General features: G+C 46.1%; 1 gene segment (V, D, J or C); it reads right to left on the minus strand.

Annotated features, from left to right (window-relative positions):
* Positions 1-12,973: 12,973 nt before the first annotated feature.
* On the minus strand, positions 12,974-15,046 carry LOC108403389 (T cell receptor beta variable 5-5-like). The segment is given in 3 exon segments: positions 12,974-14,405; positions 14,519-14,620; positions 14,995-15,046. Coding segments are annotated over 2 exon segments (420 nt in total).
* Between the last annotated feature and the right edge of the window lie 3,146 nt (positions 15,047-18,192).

An 18,192-nucleotide genomic window follows, 5' to 3' on the forward strand; every position in this document is an offset into this window, starting at 1 on the left:
GCCATTCAAAACACATATTCTGCACTCGAAATGAGGGGCAGGGGTGGGCCTAGGTCTCTGTCACTAACCCCCATTGAATCTATTGCATGCTATTAATATGTAATTTGAATAATCTAATGGGAAGATTAAAAGGACATGTCCTTACATGTGAAGCAATTAGATCTCTATTACACTTGGGGGGAAGGACTGTTGTTGAAGTTCTATGGCCAAGAATGGCCAAGGATTGGTGAATTTGCCTCAGTAAAAACTACCACATCTGGGAGTGACTTGGGGACACCAGAAAGCATTCATAAGATTTAACACATGAGCAGGAAATGCAGAGACCATGGTGTCTTCGACCCCTAAAACAGTACATCTCTAATTACTTTTTTGAACAGATTTCAATATTTGGCCACTTAGTTTTAGATTATTTAAATAGAAAAAATATAGCAAATGAAGTTAAGCCCCTCTTTCCATCCCTCCCTGGTCCTTTTTTCCCCTCTGTAATGTAACCATTGTGCCGAGGTTGCTGAGTCTATTTTCCCCTTTTGCTTTTACACTTACTACATATGGATTTCATTTAAAACGACAATCAAACTAAATGGCTCTATGTGTTGAAAGCTTGTAAGTGCTTTTCATGGCTTACTTTATTTTTTAAAACTACCATGAGGCATTTATAATCATTATTCCTGTTTCAAAGATGAGAAAGTTGAAATGACAGATGAGGTCATTTTGTCCATGGTGACGTGTTCAGTGGACGTACAGATGGTCCGCGTGATGATGGAGTCACCACGGACGATGACAGGATTGGCAGGCGGGACGAGAGGAGACTGGGGAGGAGAGCGCTGGTGGGAAGAAGCGAGTAGGACGATGAAGGGTGGTACGCTCGTGCGGGCTACGGAAAGGAGCCGGGTACAAAGCAGGGAGGGGGCCTCGGAAGCGCATTATGTCTCTTGCTATAAACACGGTAGAAACTGAATGTCATCCTTCACTGTCTCCAGCTTGAAAGTCGGGACCCCTGAATGGCAAAAAGTAGGCTAATGAATGACACACGGAATCCGGTTCTATGGCAGAACTCGTGGAAACCTGAATCGCCTCGTTCACTCCAAATACAGCATCTTTTGCAGCTGCTGCCAAAGGTAATTAGGGCTGAGAAGGAATCAGTACGTAAAATAAGACCATAGAAGAGAGTAATATAACCATTCAGAATGGATTTCAGGTGTTATGTGGAAATCTCCAGCATAAATTAGAAGTAGAGTGTAGGTTTGACTGTTAAGGGTGTGTGATAAGGGAGGAAAGAGGACAAAGTAAAACTGGCCAGGTTTGCACACTTCCCAATATCCCAGTGTGACTGTCCCAGCAGGCAGCTGCAGAGACTCAGCATCATGCTGGCAGTCTCCACACGCCTGGCCTCTGTCGTCTCTTCTCAGTCAGGCCTGGGCACTTTCTGGGCAGGACACAGACATGTAAATCCCAAGATTCCAGGAGTGGGGACTTAGATCTCATGCATTAAACTGTCTACTTTATCCATGTTTGAGACACTGTTTGAGTGTAATGAAAAAGCTCCACGTAAATATGAAGTTATATTAACATTCTAAAGAAATGTCCATAATCAGAATAAAGAGGTTTTTATTACAATCAGGAAAACATGTCCAGTGAAATTCTGTAAAATGCTTAGAGTTACAAAAAAAGGCACGGACTGAGTGATTCTGAAGCCATAGCCATTCTCCTGCCATTCGGTGAGCATGGTAAATGCAGGAAGGTGGGGACACCTCCAGTGTGGGTAAGGTTTATCCTACATGCGTGCTGAGCTTTGAGCACACAGACAGTTTGTGAGGCATCCCTGAAACCCATTTCCTACATTCTTTCTTAATCAAGATTTCCTATGTTGATATTTTATCATTTTTCTGACCTGGTCATGCCTGAAACCCACCCATTTGTGGTAAAGGAAGAGCAGAGAAAACCTTTCCTCAGAATGGCTGGGGGTGAGGCCAGAAGGGGAAGCTGGGGTTTCTGCACAGGGAGGGCGTGGCTCTGCAGCGCTGTGCCCACACTGCTGGCACACAGGTACATGGCTGAGTCCCCAGGTTCTGCAGGCTGGATCTTCAGGTTGGAGAGTGACCCACTGGGCATCTCAGCTGAGAATCGGTCCTTGGGCATCCCTGTCTTATCTATAGGTACTTGATTGGTAAAGTAAATCAGGGACTGCGGTCCCTGCATGGAGGTCTGTCTGTACCAGAAAAGGGTGGTGTGGCCAGGAATTGGCTCACATCTCAGAGTTACTGCTTGTCCCGTCTTTGTCACCCTGTGCCTGGGTGTCTGGGAGACTGTAGCATCCTTGGACTCTGTAGAAAGGGACCGAGTTTAAAGACAGAGTAAGAAAAATTTTGGAGTCACAACAGGGAGACCCAGAATGAGGATGCTAAATATTCTGGGGACTCACCTATCCCCAGGAATAAAAGGATCCCGCAGCAGAGAGCCAGGCTGCCCATGGCGGGGCGGGGCAGATGTGGGCCATTCGAGACCGGGGCCCGCATGAGCATGAGCAGAGAAGTGTGTTTGGAGACATTTTATCCCCACAAGATGTGTCTGTCAGTGACATCACTGAATGACTATGTCCCACCGCCCCCAACTCCAGGAGCGCCCTCTGGAGGAGGAGGTTGCATCCCTGGCAGGGGAATTGGGCAGACTGAGCTCTGTTATAATTGATCTGAGATACAGATTTACACAAGTGAGGGGAGTCCCTGCAGCTTTGCATTGGTATTATCGATTCCTAATGCCTTCTCTATATTGTCTCTTACCTAGTTTGTCAAGTATTTCCGTTTGGCCCTCAAACTCCAAGTAGTTAAAGATGAATTTGTCATTTCACTGCAAGCCAGCCTGCCTGTGAGCTCTCACTCTTCTCCCTGGTGCTAGGTGCTTCTGGTCATACCACACCCAGCATCATCCATCAGGCAGGTAGCTTCTGGGCTCTGAGCTCTCCAGGAAAAGCAAGAACTATCAGCTGCATGGCTAGGGCTTCCGGGGCCAACTGATGCCCTGGGGGCTGTTTCAGTTTGAAAACTCATTTGCAGAAAGACCTCTTTGAGATTACTTAACCTTGAGCTCTTTTTCCAAGCCCCTAGCAGAGAATCCACTTTTCTCTATCCCCACCATGAGATAAGCAGAGGGTCTTGTTGTTCTTGAGGATTTACAAATAAAAATCTCTAGAGTTGGGGTAAATCTTATTCTTACCCCTAGAAAAGCTGACTGTTTTAAAATTGATCGCATTTGGCCTTGGCCCTGTACACGGGGCCAGATGCCACACACACATTCCTCTCAGAGTGGTTATGGAGAGCTGAGAGAAGCCTCTGTTCATTGGGCTGGCCAACTCTGTGATTTGCTAGCCAGCAAGGACCGGCTCAAGCCCATATTCTGGGGCCAGCACAGAGACACAGTGCTGAGCCCCCTCAACCTGAGGAGCACAGGCCAGTTTTAAAGAGCAGGTGGCTTACAGGCTGAACTGTGTTACCCGAGGCACCCTTTTCCCTTGTGGGGTCTGTCCCCTTGGTTTCTGTTGGATCCAAAACTTAAAACTGTGGCCATTATTCTGTTTTCAAAAAGATCATTGTTGGCCCCTTCCCTGTAGGTGCCTAGGCATCGTGGGCAGAATGATGGCCCCCCAAAGATGCCATGTCTGACCCCGGAATTGTGGACATGTTACATAACAAGGGGAAATTAAGGTTCCAAATGGCTGCTAATCAGTGGACCTTAATATAGAGGGAGTGTCCTGCATTTTCCAGATGGGTCCCGCCGTGTGGGAGAAAGACGAGGAGTCAGAAGCAGAGGGACGGAGTGGGAGAAAAAACCCGTCATCGCTGACTTGGAAGAGGGGAGGGGCCACGAGCCACGGCATGATGGTGGCCTCGAGGGGCTGAAAACCCAAGGACACCCATGCGCGCCGGAGCCCCTACAAGGAACCCAGCCCTGCTGACACCTTTATTGTAACCCCGTTAGAGCCAGGCTGGACTTCTGACCTTCACGGCTGGAAGATAATACATTTTGTACTGTTTTAAGCCACACAATGCATGGTAATTTGTTAGAGCAGCAATAGGAATCAAATCGGTTACAGTAGGTATGAGGCTCATGGTGAAAAATGCAGTGGGTAGACACAAGATGCAGTGGGGAAACTGAGGCACCATCACATAGAAAGAACTTGAAGTCAGGGCAAGGGAAGCCCAGGCACAAAGCTTATCTCTGCCCAGACCTCATCTGCTTCCAAAGGACACATGGGAATCTGGAGTGAACGGCAAAGGCGAACTCCTTGGGGCCCTCTTCCCGCCAAGGGCAGAAGTTCTCGGGAGGAAATCCTGTTGTTCTGGTCCACGCAGACCCTGCCTGGTAAGTGGATTCCGTTCCTGAAGTGACTGTGATCGTCCTCCCTGTGGCCAGGGTCCCTCAGCTGTGGCCCAGGCCTGCTCCCTGCTCCGCCCTCTAGGGCACCTCAGTGCAGGTGGCCTGGCGGGGCTGGGTTGGGTCAGGCTCGCTAGGTCCCCTCTGACACTCAAACTGCGTCTCCGCTTTTCCCAGGCCAGAACGCTCAAGCTGCACCGCCCCAGCTCCTGCGCCGCCACCTGTCATGCAAACCCAGAGGGATGCCCCCTGCAGACACACTGCCATTCGGAGCGCAGTTCCGAGCAAAACCCACCTCCGCAGCACTGGGGGACAGAGGATTGGTGTCTAGGTCCTTCATTCTCAGCCTCATCATTCAAGACGTCCTAAATGCAGCTGCCTAAATACAAACCCAACCCCACGGTTTCCCTTAATCTCTTTCAGGGAGTTTGCTCAGTTCCTCCACAGGCTCTGGATGACGACGAGGCCATAGTGCCTCCTGGTGGCCAGAGCAGGAACAGCGCAGATGTGAGAAGCTGCAGAAAACCAACAAAGAGCTCCACAAAGATCTCAGATGTGAAAATTATCAGACTCTGAAGCAACTATGTTTCCCATGTTTTAAGAGATGAAAGACAATCTTGTAAAATGTTATTGGGGAAGTAGTAACTGTAAATTACAACAGCAGATTGGAAGGAGAACCAAATAAGCATTCTGGCAAGGAGATCGTGGACAGTTGTGTTCATCAACGACCTAGGTTTTTGTCAGACAAGTAAATTGGGTGGAGATACGGACAGAGGAGCTGAGGAGATTTGCAGTGAGTCAATGGGCACAGATTATGACTTGCAGTCTCTGGGACAAGAGAGGAAGTGAAGCGGGCAGGGGCTGCGGGGCAGTGGTGAGCGATGCTTGCATGGGACTCTCAGCAAGCTGCTTCCCTTCGCAGCAAGCAGCAACCTCTCAAATAGCTGCAACCAACACTTCAGGCTGATTCCTAGTATTAGCTTAGAGAATCCAGGCAGAAGCTCAAGAAGAGGGTATGGACCTCCACATAGCGTGTTAAATGGGGTGTTAATCAGAGGGAATGATTGGATCAGGGGCAACTGGCTGTTTCAGAAGTTCTTACTAAAGAATATTTTAGGGAACTATTTTAGCGCAGACATGGAATATCCTCAATAGCCTTGGAACTGGCTGGTTCAAGCCTAGTTGTGCTGAGCTGTGCTGGTCACACTGAAGAGTCAGACCACTCTGGGGAAAGAATTAGCTTTGAGCTAAGATTTGGGATTGGTTTGTCATGATGTCCATTTGTGTGACTTCCTTGGAAATTGGAAAAGGACTGAATGTAAAAGCTGAACTTATCATTAACAACATCATTATTATCAACCCATTTCTACAAAAGCAGAGAAAAACATTTTCCATACACATATTATGTGTTGAGACTTTGATTCAGGAAACTTCCTGAGTAAAGGCAGAGAAGAAGTTGGGGAACAAAAGATGTCAATTCAAATCATTTAGGCGGTGATAACAGCCACAGAGTTTATTGTATATGTTTTGTGATTGCATATTTTTCTAGGAGAACAACCATACTCAACCCTGAGCGCTGAGTATGTGATAAGTCACTTTCCATCCTGGGTCCTTGAGCTGTCCAAGAAGTGCTTCTAATCCGAGTCATCATGTTCAAACAATGGAATAAGGGAAAGGCCCTGTCTAAAGCTGCTGTGAGCTGCCTAGAATTGAATGTTTTACACACAGGAAGGAAATACCTCTGCAGTGCTGTGGTTGAACTGCTGGTACAGAAATACACAGCAGAGTCTCCCGCTCAGCAGGCTGGTTCTTGAGAGGAGAGTCTCTTCCTTTGGGTCTCTCTGTAGAAAAGCGATTCTTAGGCAACTGTGAATTATCAAATACAGCCTCATCCTCAAAGTGAATCAGAAGCTCCAGGCCCTGTCACAGGGCCTGGCGATACCAGGAAAGGGTACCATGGCCAGAAATAGGATCACACCACAAAGCCACAGCTTGTCTGTTTTCTGTGATCTTATGTCTAGAGGACTGAGTGACTCCACCTTCTGTGAGTTCTGTTGGGGAAAAAGAATTTGAAAATGGAGAAAGGAAGAGATTGGAATAATCACTAGAAAGGTAAGATGCAAAGATCTTACTGTTCTTAGGACTCGCCTGCCCCCAGGAGACACAGGGTCACCCAGGGGAGGCGCCTGGTGCCTATGGCTGGGTCAGGACAAAGATGGGGGTTCACCAGGTCAGGGTCCTTGTGAGCATGAGCAGAGGAGGAGGGAAGTCCCTTTGTCCCCACAAGACAGTTCCTGTGGCGATATCACTGTATCTGCAAACACCCGCAGTGTTAAGAACCAATTGTTATAAATTACAACATACCTAGATGCTTGACACATACAGAGACTGTGTGTAAGTTCATCCTAGTGGCTTCACTCATGGCTCCAGGGCCTGAGTGAGGGACTCCCCACTATGTCTCCACAGCCCCAGCCCCACCCTCTACTCTCTGCTGGATGTTTCCACTGGGATATGTCAAAGGCAAAGCAAATCTGAAATGTCAATTAAAGACCTCCTTGTGTATCTGTAACTATCCTTCTCTTTGGACATTTCTCTCTTAAGAGGTTCCCCATTCTTCCAGTCACATGAGTTTAGACAGGGTGGAAGCTGGGGTAATTGTCCTAGAAGCTTTATCCTAGAAGCACATTGAACTAACTGACACGCTCAGAGTTCAAGGGATCAAATGATGCCCTGAGTACAGATTTGAGTCGGAAGCTTTCATTCTGTCTGAAGGTCAAGGCCAGTTTCCTCTTTTCTTTCCCCACCTCTGTGATGCATCGCATACCACAGTTTGTCACCACGCTGCCTGCATGCTAGGTCATTGGTGTAATATGTCAGGTCTTACCTGGGAACAGCGGAGAACTCCCTTATCCCTAAACATACCACAGTGGACATGGTAACAATAAGTACAAAATCGAACAGACCTCTGGCATCTTAAAAAACTTACACTTCTAGCTTAACTTGCATTTCAGCACTGGATTTTTTCATGGCGCAACGTTAGTTATAAACATACTTGCTTTCATTGTCTGAGTGGGATGGCAGGAACGGTTAAAAGATTGGAAAATATCCCTCTGAGAGTTGGTATGAAAGGATAAACCAAGGAAATGTGTTTCCAGAGAAATAGAAACAGTACCTCCATGTGTTCAGAGATATTCCAGCAAGCCTCAAAAACCTAGGGCTTACATGTCAAGGTTACCAAGTAAAATTGTGACTCTGTTCACATTTTTAGTGGTAATTCACATTTACTCTTCTGTGAACTGCCTAGATTAAATATTGCCATCTTTATTGTGTTGTCTTTTTCTTATTAAGTAATGAGAATTCTTTATTCCTTCTGACACCAACTCTACTAGACAAGGTCAGCAATGCCAGAGAAAACCAAGCAAAACAAACCCTAAAATCCCAGTGGCTTAACTCTGTAAAGTTCTATTTTTTGTGACTGCGAAGTTCAGAGTAGAGCAGCTTTCTTGGTGGCTGTCCACCAAGCTATGACCCAGCGAGGCAGGCTGCTCAGGTGGTCTGTAAGGAGTAGTGAAAGTGGGCTGGCTCAGAAAGCCCTGCTTGCAAGCGTGGCCCCCGGCCAGCACCTGGAACTTGGCTGGTAAGAAGTTGCCTACACTGATAGAAAGTTTCCCTAATGAAATGCGGCTCACTGTGCCTAGGCTCTTAGTGCAAACGACATAGTTTATGCTGAACACCAGATTTCCTTCCTGGAGACTAGATGACTAGTATGTGGTAGGCAGTGGGTGGCTATGTGACCAGCCCGATTTGGGCACTAACTCCCTAGTGGGTTCCCTTGACAGAAAGATCCTACCCACGGTGCTGCGTTTCTGTCCTGGGGGATGCGTGTACTCGGTGCGCCCCCTGCTGGGTGGGAGACAGTACAAGGACGCCTGCACATGGATTCCTCCAGACTCTACGTGTATCTTTCTCCCTTATGATCTGCCCCTGAGTATTTATTGTGTCACCAAAAAATCTTACAACTATGTGCCCTATCCTGTGGGTCCTTTTAGTGAGTCTCCAGACATGGGAGTGTACTTGGAGGCCCCCAACACAAGGCCACACCATATTTTAAGGGGAAAGGCTTGGAAATGACTTACATAATTTTTACGCACTTTCCACTGTACAAAACCTGGTCACAGTTCCCAATGCCCCAACTGCAAGTGAGGCCGGAAGCCACAGAGGAGCCACGGGGACTTGGCCGGCATGGTCTCGTCCCACTGATTCTTTATCATTTGTTTGTGTTCCTCATGCCTGTCCCCAGTCTGTGGCTTACCTTTTCATTTTATGGTGTGTTTTGTTGTATAAGAGTTTAATTTTATGCAACTGAAATTGCAACATATTTTGGTGGTTTTTGTTGTGGCTCTGCCTGAAAAAAATCCCTTCTTCAAATAAATGCCTAAAAATGTTTTCCTAAAAAGAAATAAAAATTAATATCCTCTAGTAAAATTTGTTTTACTTTACATAATTAAGAGTAAGTATACCTGAAATGTATTTTCATGTGAGGAATGAAGTTGAAATCTAGAGGTAAGAGAGGGGGGACATGTGTTGGTGCAGAAGAAACAGCCAGTGGAAAATGTTTCTGGGTGGAAAAGGACGTGGCACACGTGGATGGGTGTGGCCGGGCTGAGAAAGCCAGGGGTCTTGAGCAAGGTGCCACAGGCCTGTGCAGGGCTGCTGCCCTGAAGACGCAAGGCAGCCGGGAGTAGAGACCATGGGAGCCGAGATTTGTGTCCTAAATTGGAGAGCAGGGGAGGAGGGAGGACAAAGCAGATGATGGAGGCACCGAAGCCCACAGGGGGCGAGAGGAAAGGGGGGGCTTTGACACTATCAAAGGAATCTTCATGTATCTTAATAAAGACGCATTTTCCTTTCTGCAAGCAGAGAGACCCACAGACAAGGGAAGCATGTTGGGTGACCTCCATCCGGCTGAGGCTGGTGCAGGGGGCAGACTTGGGCGCCGAGGGCATATTGCCCCCTGCTGTGAGGCGCGTGGTGGCAGGAGCCCTGTGAGCACCGGAGGCTGGGCTTCCTGGGGTCTGGAGCAGGCATCGCCACGCAGGGCAACCTCAATCTTTCTAACGACCCTTTATGTGTGGGGAGTAGGCTGTTGTGCAGCGCTGTGGAGTCACTGCAGGCACAGAAGTACACAGATGTCTGGGAGCGGGTAGGGGACTCCAGAGTGAGGAGGAAATCCTCTGTATTTAATCTAGAGACGTCGTACCCATCGGGGACTTCTCCTTTCTCAGTGTTGTTAATGCCATATGAATAATGGATCAGCCTCAGCCAGTGGCCTAGGTCTTGTCGATACCAGTACATATAGTCATAGTTCTCAGTCTGGTGACATCTCAGAACCACTCTGTCTCCTGTCCCTGTGACCTTGTATCTTGGGCTTTGGGTGACTCCAGCATCCACATGCCCTGTAATAGAGTGACAGAGACAGGTGTCACCCCCAACAGGAAGGCTTGTGCTGAGGTCTTGGGGCTCCCAGGGAAGAGAGCCCACATGTACTCACCTGCCCACAGGAGACAAAAAGCCACACAGAAGAAGAGCCTTGTGACCATTTCAGGTCCAGGGCGGAACCTCATGTCTCCCAGTTCTGTTTTGGAGAAGTTGAACTTGGGCTCAGTAACTCTGTGATGTCACTGCCTTTGACAAATGTTTGAGCTGCAGAGCTGACCTGCCCCACCCCTTCCCCACAGAACCAATAGGTAATATGTACAAAGTTGAATAGGAAGGATCAGCATGGGAAGGATTTGCAAGCCTGTTTTTAAAAGAAATCTTGTAAGTATACATGATTTCTGCCAGCAGTTTAGAAAGTAAATTTGTTCCTCTATGAAAAATGATACAATTCCCTATTTATCTGTTGTTACAACTTTTCATAGCATTTCTGTAGACTAGGAAATCTCCTGGCAGTCCTTACACTTTTGTGACTTGACAGCTCGGAATTTGCCTCCAAATACCTTTAGCAGTTTTTCTCTTTCCCTCTCTGGATACTTGGATGTCAGTCCACAGTGATCTTCTCGTTTGAAAGAACCACCTGAAGTCCAGAAAATCTTCAAAGTCTCAAGGTCAGGGTCAGTGGAATTGGAAGAATTGTTTTACTTTTCCCACAGTTCACCAACTGATGGCAGCTCTGCCATCCACACTCAGGGGGAGGCTCCCTCCCTTTGTTTTGGAGAAAGTCACAGAGCCCTGGACCATGTCAGCCCTGTGGCTGTGCTTCCTGTGAAGAAGCGAGGAGGCTCATCAGCATTGTGGACGAGACAGCCACTCAGAGAACACGTGCCTGATGCCTCCAGGGTCGCAGGAAAAAGTCCCATCTCATCCAGGAGGTCTTAACACCTACCAAATAGGGAAACGCTGATTTAGTGCAAAACTTATAGCTTGTCATTATCTGCACACTCTTATTTCATGTATAGGTTGTATCTCAGAGTGAGGCTTCCCTATTTCTGTGACTCTATATCTAATGTAACCTTGGTGGGTAATTCCTACAATCACATGATAGTGAGAAAGGATGTAGAATCAGAAATCAGAGACAAGGAGGAGGCTGAGGTAACCCTACGTGGAAAGGCTTGTGGCTGGGGCCTGGCAGACCCCGAAGGGCTTTCCCATCTGTGCCCAGGACTTGCTTAGTCCCAGGAGAGCAAGAGTCACACAGCACAGGAGTTTGCTGTCTGTGGCTGGGTCACTGCCAAAAAAGGGGAGTTTTTCAGCGAGGACTTATATTCTTTGGGGTAGTGTACATAGAATCCTAGAGATGGGATGATTGTTCTCATAATGAAGTATGATCTACCCATATTAGTATTCTCAACAATACCCTAATTTCATTAGGGAGATAAGCATGTACCTGGAATATATGCTTTTTAATTCATTTTTAAATTAGTGAGTTACTGAGTCACACATTTGGTGTTGCTGAGAAAACCTGCCTCCTTTTGAAGCTGTGTTTGGGGTTGGGGTTGTTCCCCTGGTAGTGGTGTTTCCCGGCGGCTGGAGCACTGCCCCCACGTGGTAAACAGTGCAGGGCGGACTGGCCGTGAGGCCGGTGAGGCCTAGCTTCCAGCCTTCTCATTTGCACAGGACTTTTCCAAGACTTTAATTTTTTTTTAATTCTCTTTTTCAAAGAGCACCCTAATCTTTAGTAAGGCTTAGGTCCCAGAAAACATGCATCTACTCTGCACCTGCATTTAATAAGTACTTGTTGAATGAATGGAGAAAGGAGTGAATGATTATCTGAGTCCAGGCAGATTTACTTCTGAAAGCACAACCCTTGTCTATCCAGCTACAAATAGGTCCAGAGCTTGATGGGAGTCGGGACCCATGTGAGTCTGCTGGGAATTCAAAATAAACCAAAAATGAACTGAGAAAAGATTTGCTTATATGTGTTATTAGGAGACTTTTTGAATGAAAGGATGGCAGCATGGGTGAGGGATAAATGGCAGTGTCTTTCAAAGGCACGGGTCTTCTGATGGCCACTTGATTCTGTTGCTGGCCGGGAGCAGCGAGAATGAAGCAGGAAGGGCAAAAACAGGATAATGGTGTTATTCTGAGGTTGTGCTGGGGCAGCGGGAAGTGGGTCTCACAGGCGCCTTCTGAGAAGCACACAGAATGCCTTCCTGAATTGTCCCCCTGCACACAGATCCAGAACTACCAGCCCCTGGTTCCTGTCCCACCCGGAACATGAGCATCCTTTCATCTTTGGCTGCCCTTGGGTACAGGCCAAGTGGGGTCCTCTGACTTCCCAGAAGGCCTGGGGGCAGACAGCAAGGGACTCCCAGGGCACACGCCAGCACCAGGTGGATGGGCCCAGATGTGCTCACAACTGTCCAGTACCGTTGAGACTGAAATCAGAGATGGGCGAGGATGGGACGGAAGGCACTGGAGGCTCCAGCATGATGGCGTCTCTTCAAATGAAACCGTCCCTTCTTCTGATTGTTTGTATGATCGTCAATGGCTCTGAAGCCCCAGCTTTCTGGGAGCACCACACCTTCCTGCATATCAGACTTACTATCAAACAGGAAGTGCTGTCCTGAGTCCCATTTTCACTTTCCCTTAAGATGCAGCTCTTTGTAGTTTATTTCACATAGAAACTGTATTTGTATTTTCCATGACTTTGTGTCTGGAACATAGGTGAGTCAGGCAAAAGTACTCCTGGCTTGCCTTTGGTCCCAGAATTGCACATAGTTAATAATTGTGCTAGACTAGACATTAAATAGAAACTAAGATTTCTCGAGCCTACACTTTTGTGGTAAGCAATTTGTCCTATTATTATTATTTTGCATAAAGTCTCTGCAAGGCATGTACTATTGGTCTCAGTTTTCAAATGAGAAAACTCCGCCAAATATTTTCCAAGTCACCTAAGGTAGGTCAGAAAATAAATGGGCAGAGGTTTCCAAAGTCGGAATTCTTTTCTCCTTATCATGTAGCCTCCCAGGTAGAAGATGTGCAAATGATTTATGTCAGAGCCAGTGTTTCTGAATGGAATTTTGGGGTTAATGATGTGCCCCCTACCAGAATACAGATGAATGGAGCAATTTAAAGCATGGGTAGAAGACACAACCTGTGTTTGAACTCCTATACCAGCAGTGTCTCTCTCCTTAGCAAATTATCTGAAGCCTCTAACAATCGTTTTATTCACGATTGTGGATACATTGTTTTATCTCACATGGTTCTTAAGGAAATGAATTGAAATCATGTATTTAAGCAGGTAGCACAGAGAAAATTAGCAAAAAAGAAGGGAATTTTCTATGACTTCACATCAAAGGAGTAGAATTAAAATGGCCTGTGTTCACCAGCAGGCTTGTACATGTGGTCTGTAAATGGCTATCACCGTACATTTAATAGCTGTGACTCCCAGCTCTTTTCTGCCATTACTGACCTGGGCAGAAGTAGCAATTTCAGCTTTTGTGATTGAAAGTGGTGAACCTGAGAGCAGGCTGCAGCCTTTGGCAACCCTCCCTCCTCCAGCCCATCCAGAGGTTTAGGAGCACTGATTCCTTCTATGAACTCCCTTTTATTTGAAATTCCTAGTTTCCCTGGCTGAACCTTTGATAGACTGGAAATCCCCCAAGTGATGTGGCTCCTGTATTAGGGGGATATCAAGGCCCCCACTCTGTATGCAACTATACCAGAATGAACGCACCTTCTCTGGCTTGAAGCTCTGTGTCCTAGAAGTTGGCAGGCAATAAGCTACAGTAGCCACGCATCGTGATGTGTGACCGCCCCACCTGAGCTCAGCCGGTCCTGAAATGGCAGAGGTGGTGCTCCGCTACACGTCACTGACCGAGGCCCAGGAAACACGGCGGCATTTTAGGGGAATGCTGATTTGGAGGCATTGAGATGTACACTTTAAATAGGAAATATTTGGAAAGTCCACTAGCTATAGCTTCCCGTCCATAATATGGTATTTGAGATCTTCCTCATCCAAAATACGAGTGTCTACCTTGCAATAAATCACATGATGCACACCTGTGCTCTGGCACAGTGTAGGAGCGCTGGCCCTTGGTTAGGAGCTGTGAGAACATTCTGTGAATCTCCAGCCCCAGTGTTGAGGAGCCCTCGAGCTGAGCTCAGCGGAGCAAGGGAGGACGTTAGAAGAGAACTAGAAGCCTCCGTGGAACTTGGCTAAGGCCTCTCCCTCTGACACCCTTCACTGGGTCAGGAAGGTTTGCATACAGAAAGCCAGTCACTCTGCAGGGCTGTGCTCCAGCTGCTGGCGCAGAGATACGAGGCTGAGTCCCCAGGCTCCAAGTCCCTCAGGTCCAGCTCAGAGCTGTAGTCACTGAGCTGCTGACCTGAGAAGCGGTCAGTGAAGTTTCCTTTGGCTCTCTGCATCCTTTCATAATACTCCACGAGCAACTGGGGGCCCTGCCCCCGAGCCTGCTGGTACCACAGCACACTGTTGTGTCCGGAGATGGGAGAGCATTTCAGAGTGGCCTTGCCCAGCCTGCCTTTGATTAGGTATCCTGGGGACTGGGTGACTCCAGCATCCACCGCACCTGTGGAGGAAGGCTACAGAAGCTCGGGACCTAGCACAGCCACGGAGCTGATACTCCAGCAGCAGTCAGCAGCTCTGGGTTCAAGGGACAGGCCCCCTGAGCCCAGGACTCACCTGCCCCCAGGAGATAGAGGGCCACACAGCAGAGGAGCTGGGTGCTGCCTGCCGACTCACGCAGGACGAGGCTGGGCATCTTCCTGCTCGGGGCTCTGGTCTCTGGGGAGAGAGGAAAGATGCTTGGCTCCTCTCATTCCTCTGTTTGGAGGGTTTGCCTGCGACATCATAGTCCTGATGTCAGTGTCCTCGTAGACTCCCACAGGCAGGCTCAGCAGACCCAGGCCTCCCCCATTCTGCCCACTGAGCCGGTGAAGGGGGCTGTGCTGAGCCCGCTGGGCGGGCTAAGGGCCAGGTGGCCGCCCCCACCACTTCCCTCTTTTCCTTAGAGCAGGCCTCCCTTTTCTACACCTGCCTGGGACTATCTAGGCTGCCCCACAGAAGTCTCATCCCTCTCTCCACCAAATGCAGGCCCCAAGGGAGGCCTTTACTCCACACAAGGCCAAGTTCATGGCTTCCCGTTGTGACAAACTCACCAGCAGATCAGTTAATGTGAGAAGTCTATGATCAACCCTTCTATATGCCAACACCAAATGAGTCACCAAATAATCTCCTGCCAGGACCGAGCCTAGACTGTCCCTTAACCCTTTCTCTCCCGGGAGCGGTCAGCGACTCACTCAGTGGATCCACAGTGCCCTCAAGCGGCCCGAGCGGGCCAGTGCATTAGATGTCAGGGTGGCGAGGACACAGCCCGGCTCTTGCTGACTTGATGACTGTTCCAATAAAACCCTTCTGCAGCTCACCCTTGCATGTGGTAGTGAGGGGTGCATGAAGCAAACATGTCTCCAAAAAGGGAATAAGAATTCTAAATCTCATCAATCAGTGTGCTAGGAAAGGGGATACCAGACAGTAATTAGGCGCCAGCTGCCCTGGGAAGGGGGCGGACCCTTGGGCAGGGGCAAGAGCTCTCTTGAGCCCACTGTAATTCCCGGAGAGGGCCGACAGTGGACTTCCACCAGCCAGGATATCCTGCAAGCGACTAGGGAAAGAGACCCCTCAATCCCATGCAGAGGGAACTCCCTACTCACATACATATTTCCTTTTTTTTGAACACCCTGCTCAAATTTTTTGCTCTTTTAAAAAAAAACTGCATTTCCTCTCTTGATTATTGATTTGCAGGAATTCTTTACATTATGAATACATACCCTCTCTCAGATATCTATCTAAATATAGCTATATACATAATTTTCTCAACATCTTTAGATGAAAAAAACTTTCGAATTTTGATAGAAAAATGTACTAAAGATTAGAGCATTTCCCATCCTCTTTAAGAAATCTTTGCCTTCCCCAAGGTTATGAGGAGAATTTGCCATGTTTTCTTTCAGAAGCTTAATAGCTCATGGAGAATTGATCCATCTTATACTAATTTTTGTTCATGGTAAGGCTCAGCAAGCTTTTCTGTAAAGGGTCAGATAGTAATTATTTTTGGTTTTGAGCAACACCCAGTCTCTTTTCCAACCACTCAGCTTTGCCAAAAGTAGCCAGAGACAATACATAAATGAATGAGCATGTCTGTGTTCCAAAAGACTTTGTTTAGGGATACTAAATCCGCATTTTGTATAATTGTCATATGTCACAAAATATGATTCTTTTTATTTTTTTTTACCATTTAAAAATATAAAACTATGGTTAGCTTCTGGGCCATATGAAAACAGGCAGAGGCCACATTGGGCCTGGAGGCTTTAGTTCGTCCTCCTGGTTTATGGAATGAGACAAAGATTGAGATTCATTATGTTTTCTGTATGGATACAGTTTTTCCAGCACCATTTGTTGAAAAGACTACTTTTCTCTTCTTTGTGCTTTTAGTGTTCACACTCAGGACTACAATATGCATCTGTAACTTACAGTCTGCCTGCACAAATGTTCTATTGGCAGTAGGTTTTTCATACATGCCCTTTATTAGGGGAAGGAAGTTGCTGATTACTCCTAATTTGCTGAGTTTTCACCAAAATGGATGTTGGATTCTATCCAATGTTTTTTGAGTACCTATAGAGATGATCATATATTTTTCCTTTTTTAGTATGTTATATGGTAGGTTATACTGACAATTTTTGAATGTTAAAATGTAAGTAATAATGTTAAATTGAAATGTTAAAAAAAACAATGTGAAATGTAAAGTATTACTGAGATCGACTCCATTTGGTTGTGATGTGCTACCCTTGTTAGATGTTGTGGGATTCAATATACTGAAAACTTTAAAGGATTATTAATGTGTGCTCATGAGGGATAGTGGTCTGTAGTTTCCTTTTCTTGCAATATCTTTGTGTGACTTTGGTAACAGAGCAGTGCTGCCCTCAGGATGAGTAGGGAATTTAATCCCTACTCTTCAGTTTTCCCACTAAATACAGCCTTAGTAACATCCTACCAATTTTTCACTTTCATTTATATTCAGTTGAGAACACATTATAATTTCCCTTTTGATTTATTCTTTGCCCTCTGGGCTATTTAGAATATTGTAATTTAATTCAAATATTTGGGAATTTTCCAGAGATCTTTTTGTTAACAATTTCTAAGTTAGTGTCCCTGTGGTCAGAGAACACACTTTTTATGACTTAACTCGTAAATGTATTGATAGTTATTTTGTACCTGGAGTCTGCAGTCCATCCGGTGTGTGGCGAGTGTGCACTTGAAAAGAACCCGTATTCTAACTGCTGTTAAGTGAAGTAGTGTCGTTCATATCTTCAATATCCTTCCTCATTTGTTTTTTTGCCGACTTGCGCAATCCGTTACTGACAGGTATATAAAAGTCTACTGTGATTGTGGATATGTCTATTTCTCTTTGCAGTTTTACCCATTTTGTTTCAGCATTTTAAAGCTCTATTTTTTAGATGCATAAATATTTATGATTGTTATGTCCTCTTGAGAGATTGCCCCTTTTATCGTTAGTATACGACCTTCTTTATCTCAGACAATACTCCTTGCTCTGAATTTTTCTTTGATATTAATATTACTTCTTTTGATTAGTGTGAGCATGGTAAATCTTTTCCACCCTTGCACTTTTTACATTCTGAGTCGTTATATTTGTAGCACATTTCCGGTAGGTAGCATATGGTTGGTTTTTTTCTTTTTTTATTCAATGTCACAATCTATGCTTTTTATTTAGGGCATTTAGACTATTTTGGTTTTATGTGATTGCTGATCTGGTTACATTCATGTCTATCATCTTGCTATTTGTTTTTTATTAGTCCCATCTGTTCTCTGTTCCTTAATCCTTCTTTTTATACCTTCTTGTGGATTAATTGAGCATTTTATAATAATTTCATTTTATCTCTTTTGTTGGTTAATTAGCTTGTTCTGTTTTGTTATTTTAGTGGTGGCTTTAGGATTTGTAGTGTACATCTCAACATAATGCAGTCTACCTTCAAGTATAGATTATGGAAACCTTACAATAGTATGATACTTATCCATTTATACCCTCCTGTCTTTATGTGTTTGTAATCATACATTTTACTTTTCCATATATTATAAACCCCACACTCTGTTGGAATTATTTTGGTGTAAGAGCCAATTATCCTTTAAAGACATTTAAGCTTTAAAAACTTGCCTTTGGACAGTTACACACTAGGCTGCTTGAATTTCCCCAGAGCTCACTGTTTTCCTTTTCTTTTCTCCTTCTGTCTCATTATGAATTATTCACTGTTACATGTTCACTCTCATTTATCTTCTATAATGTC

This window comes from Manis javanica, chromosome 6, assembly GCF_040802235.1.
Source record: "Manis javanica isolate MJ-LG chromosome 6, MJ_LKY, whole genome shotgun sequence".
Taxonomy (NCBI): Eukaryota; Metazoa; Chordata; class Mammalia; order Pholidota; family Manidae; genus Manis; species Manis javanica.